Consider the following 13,059-nt stretch of genomic DNA (forward strand, 5'->3'; position numbering starts at 1 on the left):
CCCATAAAGAACGTGATGGACACTGAACCCATCTGTGGACTCAGAAAATAGATGAGAACAATAAAAACATCGGACTTCTTCTTCATCTTCAGTAGATGATTTGCTTTTTTTTCATTACATATTTTTTTGGAAATTTCCCTTTTACCTTCTTGTACTTTTTTTGGTTTGTTCCCTTTCTTTTCCAGTTCATTTTGCCCGTTCCATTTTGCCTTTTCGGTAGGTACGTAAATAATGAATAATTTTGAGGTTAAGTTGTCTGCGAAACTTGCTTATTTTATCTTTGAAATAAAGTTAAAAAGTTAGTAAATATAACAAAAAAAAAAAAAATAGAAATCTGTATCAGTAACATAATAAAAGTGAAGACTAATCAAAATTTTCTGTTTTTACATTAAGAGAGACTAGACTGAGTAGGCTCTACAGAGAATTTACAGTTAAAAACAAGTCATTAGACATCTTTGCAGATAACTTAGCTGTATTTAAAAAGAAACTATTAAAGTCATTTGATTCCTCAAATCAAAAGTTATGTGGCACTAATATTAACTTATCTTAATTTACAATAGTAATAGTTATGTATTTAGTTCTTTATTTTGTATGTATTTTTTTTAATTTAAATCCTATATGTTTAAAATCTTTTGATGCTGATGACTCAATTGTCTAAAGCGCATGCTGTAACTACCTTTAAGAGGAATTATATGTATATACTTAATACCTTTGCATATATCTAATTGTAAATATTTAAACATGCAATTCTGTTGGTGGTTCTAATTAAATAAATAAATAAATTAAAATACACAAAAAGTTACTAACCTTGATACAACCGCGTGCCGCCGCATGAGCGCTCCTCAGGTATATTACTTTTCTCTATGAGCGCTCCAAGGACAATGCAGTGTTGCAAAAGTGTAAAATAAAAAATCGGTATATTTGGCTCCGAAAAATCGGTAGAAATCGGTAGATTTTACTCGGAGTAAAACAAAAGTATTTTAAGTCAATAATGCGTTCATTTATTTAAATTTGTTCCGTTAAATTAAATCAACTTCTTTATTTGCATGAATATAGTTAATACATAAGGTGTTATTAGTTACAATGTCTCATATAATCTACCTTAAACGGCGTGCAAATTTTTGTTCCATTTATAATTATAATTATTTTACATTACAGAAAAAGAAAGTACTCAAAAGCAATACGTTTTATCACTAAGAAAGATTAATTATATTTATTTATTTATATTATAGATTATTTTATTTATCTATTTTGTTTATAAAACCAACAGCCTTATTTACTAAACATATCACTTCTCTCACTCACACACTCACTCTACAGCGAAAGCCGCAGCTCTGCCGCGAAAGAAGTATGAATTAGCGATGAATTCGCTTAACACTTCACAAAATTTCGCAACTACATTTAATTTGTTAAATGCGAATCGAATCTTCCCATGTCAATAACGAATCCGAACCCTAATCCTAATCCATCGATATAATCCAAAAATAATCAATCACTAGTCCTATACCTAATTCAAGAAACAAACCCGAAGAAAGTTATCTTCGGGGATTTTCCCTTGTATACTCACCAGACAATAATAAACTCTATTATATGACGTGTTAGTACAATTTGTTTTAACACACCGCGGATTTGAACGGTCATATTCGACGTGGTGGGAAGAATTTCGAGAAGTCCCTGTGCATTGATTTTGTGTTACCGTTTTCTTTTATTGTTACCGTATTAAGAATATTATTTTACCTTTTTTTTTAGAAAAATATTTTACATTAGTTGAAAATTCAAAAATTCGGTAGATAGCACTGCTAAATCGGTATATCGGTAGACAAGGGTCAAAATCGGTAGATCTACCGATAAATCGGTAGCTTTTGCAACGCTGGGACAATGACCGAAAATGAGTAAGAGGCGACTATTAAGTACAAAGTCGGTAACAGATGGCGTTAAGAGTTTAGAGCGGTCCGTTTTACCTTCTTTTTCCCTATACTTTTATATAAATCAATCTAATTTAATCAAAATTTCAAAACGTTTTAATTAAAAAGCACCTACGAGTTTAAAGAATAAATTTAAAATCTATACCGACCGTATGAAGCCTGTAGAAAATGCAAAAGTTGGGTTGTCTATTGTTTTTCTGGCATAACTACTGGGTGGCAGGTATAAACAGGCATATTGATAGGTATATATTTTTCTAGTTACTTTCACCCACATATTTAATAAATAAATTTTACATCAAAATAAGCGCTATTTCATTGCGAATACGATGACATACGTCTGGTTTGATGGCGGCTGCCGAATATAATATAGCCTTGCCAATTTTCCATCCAACTTTTCGTGATTTATCTTCAACATACTAAAGTAGGTAATTATTTAATTTTTATCCATTAAGCGGTTGGCTGAAGATCATGTCTAGTTAACTGCCGCACTAGACTATAAAAATTATAGCTCGCTTACAATGTGTTCATAGCTAGTTTGTGGCCGGTCGAATCACACTTACAGAAAATCAGTGTATAGTGACTACTTTATATTTCATACGATTAGGAAGTAAAGTGGAAAGGTAGCCGTCCACCACAACCTCTCTTATTACAAATTTATTATTAATTTCTTTCAAATATTTGTAAATTTGTGTACCTAACTAATTTAGTTTAGGTAATAGAACACTTTGTCTACGAAATTGTTATTATCTCAATGTATTTAAAACTTTCTTTAACATAATAATCATGTCCAATTTCAAACAGCTATTTGTTATGATATCATTTTAGTAGAGTACACTTTGATATGTTTACTCAAATCGTTAACAAAAGAATTGTAATGAACTACTGTTGATAAAACAATTATCATATTGACCTAATTAAGACACATTAAGTAAATTGTTGACCTAATTTAAAGATGTTTACTCGCGAAATTCGTGTAATTAATTACAAGTTAACGAAAACCATTTTCATCGCATGTATAAACAATCTTCAGATATTAATGGTAGATAATTTATATTTTACATAGGCAATTATATTCGCATACCAGCAGTGGAGTCTAGCAGCGAATAAAAAACTAACTTTACTCTCTCATGGAAGACGTTAGAAAAGGCCTATTAAAATCTTATAGGTTGGTACAGTCAAATACAACAAAATAATTTTATGTGTAATATTGTCCCTCGTTTTAAATGAACCTGTTTGTCGATCGTTCTATGATGAAACAGAGTTTAGGACTTATTCGAGGACTACAACGCCATCTTTTGTTGAAAAGACAAAATATTAAAAAATGTTACTACTATGGCCATCTCTTAAGGTGCAGACAAACTACATGCTTATCATATTGTAAGAAATCTAATAGATGGCGTCACTAAGATGTAAATTGCTTACATAGCAACTTATGATTTACCGTTTTGTAATAAAAGTACTTATATAAAAGCAGGACAATAAAAAAGTATACATTTTTTGGATTATTTTTATTATAAACTTAAATCGTATGTCATTAGTCTTAACATTATGTGTAAAAAGTACGTCTTTTATTTAAAAATAAATCATTTTTTATCGTATATTATAACAAAATGAGACAATGTTGTATAAATTATTTTTAAACTATATAATTATTTTAAAACATTTTTAAAATGTTATGATTTAAGATATTTTTAAATTAATGTGATATTAAGACGATATTCCGGCGTCTAATAAATTTACACTTACATTAATAAAATATTATAATTAAGTTTAAAATAATTAAAGATAAAAGCATGTTTTTTCACAATTTTATGCTTAATAATTGAAATAAATAAGCAAAAGGTTATTTTGTAGCTTTTGTTAATGGCACACATGATATAATTTTTTTATACATAAAATAATAATAAATATTTTTATAAAAAGCACAAAAGAAAAATAAAAATAAAAAAATGTTTTGTGATAGAATCTCTTGTTTAAATTAAGTATAGTTTATTTCGGTTGTTTCAAAATTATCTTTAGTTGTTATACATGGTGACGATAAACGAAATTACACAATTTATTTTTAAGCTAATGTGCCATTATTGCACTTACGCATTTAAAAAATATTTAAAACTAATAAAATTACCAAACATAACCTTAATAATAATCTCAATTTGAGTTTCTTATTCAAGTACTAAATCAAACTCTTCAATGTCTTCACACATCGAATTGAAGCCGGCTGCCCAGGCTTCAACTTCCTTTTCCTGAAATTACAACAAAATTTTATTACAAAATGAACCTTTTTAATATACTTTTTCCTTAGTTCTGTTATTTGTCTGATTATTTATCTACATATATTGCTAGGCTATATGTTAAATATAACATTATATGTATAACTATAACTATATATGTATAACTATATGTTAAATATAACATTTAGGTCTTATATTGTTTCTAAATAACCTTTTAGGGGATAAGAATTTTTGGAATCGTATTTCACAAATTAAAATACTTAAAAACAAAAAAATTTATGTATGAGTATATAGCTTTTAGTGATGTTCCAGATATCCGTATCCGTATCCGCGGATATCCGCGGGAAAAAATAGATCCATATCCGTATCCGTCCGTATCCGTCACTTTCCTCAAGGATCTTTTACGGATCTTTTATTAGTTTTCAAATTTAATTGACAGGATAAAATTCTGCATAATAACTTAGATTACGTCATTAAATATCATTACAGCCTATACAGTCCACTGCTGGACATAGGCCTCCACAAGTTTACGTCAAAATTAACGTGAACTCATGTGTTTTGCCCATAGTCACCACGCTGGGCAGGCGGGTTGGTGACCGCAGTACTGGCTTTGTCGCACCGAAACCGCTGCTGCCCGTCTTCGGCCTGTGTATTTCAAAGCCAGCAGTTGGATGGTTATCCCGCCATTAAATAGCCCCATTAAATAGATGGTTATCCCGCCATTAATAGCCACGTCATTAAATAGTATAATTAAAAATATTTGGCACTTTCAATTGCAAACAAACATATATTCTAGTAATTTATTACCATACTAATAGTACCTAAATAACTTATTATTTATTAATTATTATTAGTATATAACTCAACGATACTAAATTAACTATCTTGTGATATCACTATTACACATATAGAAAGTTATGACGTTATTTTTATAAATATAAGAAAATGAAAAAAAAAAACAAATAAATTTTTATGGAAACAATTTTTTTCGGATTTTGTCGCTTTTTATTAAGTTTTTTAGATGCCTGACGTATCCTGTCTTGCCTAACCTGTCTTGCCCAGGGTTGCGAGACGGTCGGGATTTGACTGGTTCTCCGGAATTTTTGTATACCCACCTAACCAACAACCGAAAAACAACTTTAGTTTAGAAAACAATAATTTTAAGTTTCGCATTTTTGTCAAACGAAACGTTGCTACTCGACGCTTCGGAATTAGCATGTTGTTATGCAACTGAGGTAGAGCGCAGCAGGAAATGTCCTGCTCAAAATCTGTACCTGACTGGGGAAGTACCTCGACATTAATAATACTGATCACAGCTAAATAATACTGATTTCAGTGTTGTACTGATTTCAGTGTTGTGTTTCTGTGGTGATTAAGGTGTCCTGGTGGAGATTGAGGGAAGGGTCGGAAAAGCGCTTGCGATGCTTCTGGTGTTGCAAGCGTCTATAAGCTACGGTAATCGCTTACCATCAGGTGAGCCTTACGCTTGTTTTCTGACCTAGTTGTAAAAAAAGACGCTGTAATGAGAAAGCTACTAGCCACCTCAAAGGCCGAACGCAAGATAAATTAAATAGCAGTAAGAACATATCCATATCAATTAGAGTATCCGATGCTGAAAAGGAACAATTTTATAAAGAAGCAGAGCAGCTTTTCAAACGAGCTATTAAGTTCTTAGAAGAACGATTTTATTTCAGTGAGAACTCCTTATATAAAAGAATTCCAATTTTCATTAAAAAAGGAGGCTTTGTTCTTATGGAATAAGCTGTTGGATCAATAATGGTTAATTGTATAATGATTATTGTTCTTTAAAAGAAACATTTGATTTAAATTTCCTAGTGGAAGAGTGTTCAGTTTACTGAACAATCTATGGATTTAACAAAAGCAGAGGTTATAATTTCACTCAACTTTGAGGTAAATTGTTTGAATTACAAGTTAAATAGTGAAAAAGCACAGAAAATGGTAAAATCTGTGAAAAGTAACACCAAATACATGTGGCAAGCTGAAAATTAAATTACTTTATTAAATTTCATTGATTATTTATTGATAATATGAGAGTACAAGAAATGAGAGAACCATTTTCTGTTTTTTTTTTAAACACTAACTTTTATTTTATTTTATTTTTGTTTTCCCCGACCAAAGTCTCTTTAAATGAATTTTATTGTTTTAAAATGAATTTTATTGTTAATGAGTAGGATTTTTACTTTTAATTTAAAAAAATTTATGTGATGTTATCTTAATTATACTTGCTTCATGAAATTAATATATGGTGGAATGTTGTGTACTCCGTAATGGGATACATATTAGATAATAATGTAGTAATGATTCATATATAATGTTTTGTATGTATTCTGTGGATGTACCTATAAAATAAATAAATAAATAAAAAGTCCGAATATCCCGAAAAATTGTTTTTTTCTTTCTTCCGATAATCGGGTCATTCGATCTGGCAACCCTAGTCCTGCTTGTCGTTGCGGCAGGCATGACGTCAACTCAGAAGATACGGCGCTCCACACGCTGATGGCGTGCGCCACTTGGGAACCGCAGCGGCGCACGCTTTCAGCGGTTCTCGGACCGGATCTCTCGCTGCCGAGTGTCGTAAAGGCCATGCTTGACAGCGAGAGATCGTGGCAGGCGGCGGTCTCCTTCTGCGAAGAGGTAATGACGCAGAAGGAGACCACGGAGCAGGCCAGAGAGGAAGACGCCTCTGCTGGCCCACTCCGGCGCAGACGTACGGGGGCAAGGAGGAGGTTTGCCCACCTCCTCCCCCCTCGTAATAGTGGGGTCGGCGGCCGATAGTCGGGGGACTTCGGCCGGCCGGACGACACGACTGTCCATACGTCTGAGGGGTGGCCTTGTGAGCGAGGCCACCCCACCATCATGCCGGGGCCCGGAAGCTTTGTCCGGGCCTACCGCTGAGGCGAGGTGGCGAATGCTAGCGCGACCCCTCTCGCCCCACCCAGGCGGATGACTGCTAACACGTGGTGGTTTTTAGTCAGTAGGAGTCTGACAACCCTCTGGCGCCCCCGCGCTGGATCCATGATGGATTTTCCCCACGTAAAAAAAAAAGGCGTGACGTCAACTATTGTTTCAAAGTCAGGCGCCAACACCGATTGAGTTAGTAAATAAAGATCCGTATCCGTATCCGCGGATCTTGACACTAATTTTTTATATGTCACTAGGTCGGCAAACAAGCTTACGGCTCACCTGATGGTAAGCGATTACCGTAGCCTATAGACACCTGCAACACCAGAAGCATCGCAAGCGCGTTGCCGACCCAATCCCCAATCCCCCCAGGAGCTCTGGTCACCTTACTCACCAACAGGAACACAATACTGCTTGAAAACAGTATTATTTTGCTGTGATCTTCTGTAAGGTCGAGGTACTACCCCAGTCGGGCTGCTCCGTATTTTGAGCAGGAAATTCCTGCTGTGCCCTACCTCAGTTAAACTAAACACTAATTATCCGTATCCGGATCCGTATCCGCGGATATGCATTTTTGACGATCCAGCACATCACTAATAGCTTTATATCAGACTAGACTTTATTTATTTATTGAGGCTGGGCACAGCACAATACCTTAGGAATACCTTCCTCAAAATCTGGAGTAGCCTGTCTGGGGAAGTACCTCAACCTTACAGAAGATCATAGCTAAATAATACTGCTCTTAGGCAGTGTTGTGTGCCTGCGGTGAGTAAGGTAGCCAGAGCTCTTGGGGAGGATCAGAGATAGGGTCAGCAATATACTGGCAATACTCCTGGTTTTGCTTGCACTGTAAGCCATGGTGTGCGATAAGATACGGTATCTGCTCACCTCCAGAAACTGTACACTTGTAGGCTACCTTTGTAATAGACTACTAGACTGATACTAAAACTTCTAACACTAGAAAATGATTTTTTTTATCACACAATAAATTCAGCAATGCATTTTAGACACTTCTAGTGTTGCAGGTGTCACAGTACCTTACCATTAGGTGAGCCAGCTTGTTTTTCACTGCTGAGAATATGATTGTTTGCCACCTATATAGTAAAAATATATATAAACTGTGTGGATAAAATAAATACCTCTTTTTTAGTCAATTTCTGTTTATTTGTTTTCTTCTTTTTTATTGTCTTTTTAGGCTTCACAGATGGCAACTGGAATGACAAATCATCCAAATCTTCATCGGACATATCTAATTTGTTCTGCTCAACATCATTTGAAGAATCACTGCTTTTATCTAATGCAGATGTTTTTTGGAATGCAACGTTTTTAGGTTTACCATAGCTTTTACGAGTTGGCTGAAAATTAATGATAAATAAATTAATTTAAAGTACTTTGGAATTAAAGTTGTTGTGTACATAGTTTTCAATCTGATAATTAATTTAGAAATGTATTTATTTAAATATTTAATATATACCATAGTTTAATTTTTAATTTAATTCATAACCTGCATAAACCCATTTAAAATGCAACAGTTGCAATGAAAATTTATGATTAAAGTAAGTTGATGATCCAAGTTGAATCTATTTTAATAGAACAGGTGTGTAAATTTACCAAAAATAAACAATAAAAAGTTACTTATACAGATCCTACCATAATTGTTATTTTGAAACTTCCTATATTTCGGCTTGTTTTATTCACCTGTGACATGGTGTCTGACTATGACATGAACTGATGAAATGATGATTGCAATAAGTCCCATATAAGTAAGTCTTAAGTAAAAATGATAACACACTAACCTTGTGATGATGTATACATTCTATATCTTCAAATAAATGTACAGATTCTGAATCTTCATTTGTTACAATTTCTGGCACAACGGGCTCTGCTAAGTTAGTGGCTTCAGTTACTTCTGTATTACAATCAACCGCTACTTCTGGAAATACCGGTGGTTCTGTTGCTGACTTTGCAGCATCAAACATATTATTCAAAGCACCAGAGCTTGGAATTGACTTTGGTTTCACTGCTACTGGTATATTTGCCCTCATTGGACCCTTTTGACCATTCAGCTCTTGCAAGATACCTCTCGTCCGTGACCTTAATGATTTAACTTTATTGTTTTTCTTTTTTGGAGATACATTTTCTTGGTCTTCATTCTCATCAAAGCCAAAATATGTTAAATTGTTGTCTGAGTTTTTCTTTTGTACATCTGGTATTGCAGAATTCTCGGAATTCACTGGAACATCTCTATTATCAGTTTCATTTGATGTTAGACTGGAATTACTGCTTTTAGATACGGATATGTCTTCAATGGGAGTAAGATTAACTACTTTTGGATTACTTGATGCGGTTTTCTTATGTGTAGAGTTTGTGGACGTGTTAGTTACATCTTCAAACAATGAATTAGCTTTCACTGGAGTCATAGTCTTCTTTTTCTTTTCTTTCTTGTCTACAACTTCTTTTATAAATGAAATGATGCTTGTTTGTTTAAAAGTAGGTGTGGTTTCAACAACCTGAGGCAGTGACTCATTAACTTCTGGCAACATATTTGTGTATACATGTTTCTTTTTTGTGTCATTGAAGTTTATAAAGGAACTCTCAACTGCTGGCGTCATATTAGGCTTAACGTAACTATTTACCTGCCATTTTATTGGTAAATTTTCAAATTCGACTCTCCAGGGACTTGCTAATGGATGTTTCACAGATACATTCATACTACTGCTAGCTGCGGGTTGTTCATCAAAGAAACTGGCATCATCTTGTAAATTAAGAGGGTCATTGACATTAGGAATGTCTACATTTAGATTATTATCATTACTTATGCTTTGATGATTGTCATTAGGCTCTACTAGAGTTTGTGGATGGCAGGGAGAATTAACAGGTGAGTAGTCAATATTAGCATCATCTTCAATTTGTATGTCTTTAGCTATGTCTTCCAATCTAATAGAGTTATAATTTCTCTCAGTGACACTCAAATCTTTGCTTTCAATTGTTTGTGGCTCTGCAGTGGCCATTTCTTTATTGTGATTATTCAAATGTGTGGAATTCCCTTTTACATTTGTATTGTTTTCCAGAACAGGTGGCATACCAGGTTTGGAAGAAACAATATTCTTCAAAGTAGCCAATGCTTTAGCTAAATTCTTGTCATAATTGCTTTTTACAGTAATCCTGGGTTTTGATGGTCGCTTTGCAGTTGGCTTTTGTTTTTTCTTTTTCTTCTTAGTAGGTGCAGGCTCTTCTTCAGGGTCATAGGTAAATTCGTAAACATCAAGTTTACTTGAATCTCTCTTTAGTGGTTTTTTATTATCACCTAAAACTTTTATTGAGGTATTTTTGTTTATTTGCTTTGTTGTTTGTATTTGTTTTGTTTGTAGGGGTGATTTATTTTGAGGACTTTTAGGATTTGTCCTCTTTTGCTGAGCATTTTTTTTAGAGTCTGCTGGTGTTTTCTTATTACATAAATGATTAATAGTCTTCTGTTGTGAAGAAGTTGTTTTATCATTCTCTTTAAGTGGTGATATTTTATTATTTATCACATCATTTGTAGCATGTCCTTTAATAATCTTTTTAGTTTTGTTTGCTAATGGAGTACTTGCATTAATAGGTTGCACTGGAATAAACTTGCTTGGGCTTATGGAATGGTCATCAAATTTACTGGGAAGCTTGCAAATTCGTTTTGGTCGCTTTTTCATTAAACTATTATTCAGTACAATACTACCTCTAGCGGGAGTTTTTAATGGAGTTACTAAAACGATTGGGCTTCCTTTACCTTGAGTGGATTTCTTCTTAATAGGAGAAGCTTCCGGAGATACTAGAATTAACGAATCTACATTTTGATGAGAGATGTCACTGCTTGTTATATCTTTTAAAACTTTACTTTCATTATAACGTTTCGGTAAGCGTCTCACTCGACGTGGTCTTTCCACATTAAGTCCATTTTTTTCTTGTGTTTTATCAATCAAAACAACCTGTTTTAATTGTGTATCAGTTACGAGTATTGATACGTTGTCATCAGATGCCGAGTTGGTTTTATCAGCTAAAGCTCTTCTTGGAGGTCTAACAGCTTTAGTAGTTTTTTGCAATTTATTAGTATTAAAAACACATGCATTTTCTTTAGAAGATTTTGAAGCTTTATTTGCCCGAGTCTTGGGTGGCATGACGAAATTTTACAAACAAGTCTACACACATTACTTTATTTAAATATAAAAAGTCAATCACTTTTAACATACAGAAATTAAAATGTTTTGTCTTAGAAATATTTTCTTTAGATTCATGTATAATAACAGATGTTACAACAACAAAGTAATAAAGAGTTCCTTAAAGTTTTCCCTCTTTTTTTCAAGATTTGACAACAAGACTATAAGAGTCAACAGCTGCACAGATTTATAACACGATACAGATAATATATTTTTTTATTTTGTTGCTTTAAAATGTTTTGATATTGATATCAATTAACGATCATTTTTATGTCGCCAGATGCGTGACGGTAGCTCCACTCGAGGCCTGAATTAAAGAAGATATCTGAATGCTCAGATTAATAAACGAAAGGTTTGTTATTAATGTTTATTAATCTGAGTCTGAATGCATAATGATATTTGACAATAACATTTTTTTTTTTCTTAAAATAATAATTAACATGTGAAAAAAAATTAGTGACAAAATTACGTGCTATTTTATTATATATTCAATTGAATGTCTAGAAAAAAAAAACTAAATAATAATTGATAAACAAATTATTTAATATTTAGTAAATGTTTAGGTCAAGTCAATTTTAAAGCACAGCAGAGACCAAAAATTAATTAAAAGTAAGGAATAAAAATAAAAAGATAATTTAATAGCTGAATCTTGTAGATAAAGTAAAATATTTATTTTTTAATCAAATATTGTTTTATTTAAGTTGTTAAATGACGTTGATAACGAGTAATGAGTAACAACGAAAACGAAATTGTACTTGCAAAAAGATGTTTTTAAAGAGAACAGTATGAATAAAATATTACAGAAATAAAATATTTTAAAGTCAAGTTTAACCTAAGTAGTAACAATACATAAGACATAAGGTATATTGTTTGTTAAAAAATGTGCATTACCTTATTATTAAGAAAGAGTTTTATCATCCAATGATAATTTATTAACTATCAAGATACGTTATTGTAATGTTAAAAACATTTTATGATCTCTTAACAAATTCGATTTAATATATTTTAATTAGTACTCACTATGGATTTTAAAAATAAAACAAAGTGCACTTGTCATAATTACAAATAATTGTTTACTAAATTTTGATAAATTCCACACATAAAAAAATTACATTTCAAATTACTAATTTAGATTATATTATTATTGTGTCAACAACCTTTACCAATTTCCAAATATCTTTTATACTTTGTTAATACTAATCAAACACTGAAATTATGGTTATGGTATGTACTACTTACATGGAATTACTATGTTAGTACATACACGTACACGTAGTACATAATAATTCCATGACTACTTATTATTTTTGCCGTCTTACTGCTGCTATACTTATTATTTGTACAATTTAGACTACAACACGTACACAATGGAACTATTTTACTAACTTTGTACTTTTGTAATAAAGTTGTCCATCCTAAAATCATATGGGAAAGGATAATAAAGAATAAAATTTAACTACAATATAACTTAATTACAATATTATAATAAACTTAGAGTCGATAAAGATGAACAATAAGTTTAGTGGCAACACAAAATTTGAATGTGTCGTTATGTTATCCAGCCGGAGCCGTTGTAATTCGAAAGTTTACCTTTACTGTGACTGTGATGTTGCTCACTCTTTTGTATTAATTTTAAATTTGAAATTTAACATATAGTTTAATATTATTGTTACTTTAAGGTACATAAAAATTTTCCCAAGTTTGTGCAGAAGTTATAAAATGCAAACTTAATTTTAAGGATATACCGTTTAAGTTTGATATTGAAAGTTTTATATTTTACGATATAAA

The 13,059-nt window shown here is 32.3% G+C and overlaps 1 protein-coding gene across 1 annotated transcript; it reads right to left on the bottom strand.

Moving 5' to 3' along the window:
* Positions 1–4,087: 4,087 nt before the first annotated feature.
* LOC123662197 (MATH and LRR domain-containing protein PFE0570w-like) lies at positions 4,088–11,473 on the bottom strand. Its single transcript, XM_045597077.1, has 3 exons — positions 8,875–11,473; positions 8,218–8,433; positions 4,088–4,168 (listed from the first exon to the last, which is right to left on the bottom strand). Exons 1-3 carry the CDS (start codon positions 11,230–11,232, stop codon positions 4,088–4,090), a joined length of 2,655 nt encoding a protein of 884 aa, XP_045453033.1. The 5' UTR covers positions 11,233–11,473.
* Positions 11,474–13,059: the final 1,586 nt, after the last annotated feature.

Source organism: Melitaea cinxia, chromosome 18 (genome assembly GCF_905220565.1).
Source record: "Melitaea cinxia chromosome 18, ilMelCinx1.1, whole genome shotgun sequence".
NCBI lineage: Eukaryota > Metazoa > Arthropoda > Insecta > Lepidoptera > Nymphalidae > Melitaea > Melitaea cinxia.

Excerpts from the sequence above, each read along its gene's own strand:
- LOC123662197 (XM_045597077.1), bottom strand. The coding sequence starts at position 11,232 with ATGCCACCCAAGACTCGGGCAAATAAAGCTTCAAAATCTTCTAAAGAA. Across the intron at positions 8,434-8,874 it reads AATGTATACATCATCACAAG|CCAACTCGTAAAAGCTATGG; the intron begins GTTAGTGTGTTA and ends ATTAATTTTCAG. Across the intron at positions 4,169-8,217 it reads AGAAATTGACTAAAAAAGAG|GAAAAGGAAGTTGAAGCCTG; the intron begins GTATTTATTTTA and ends TTGTAATTTCAG.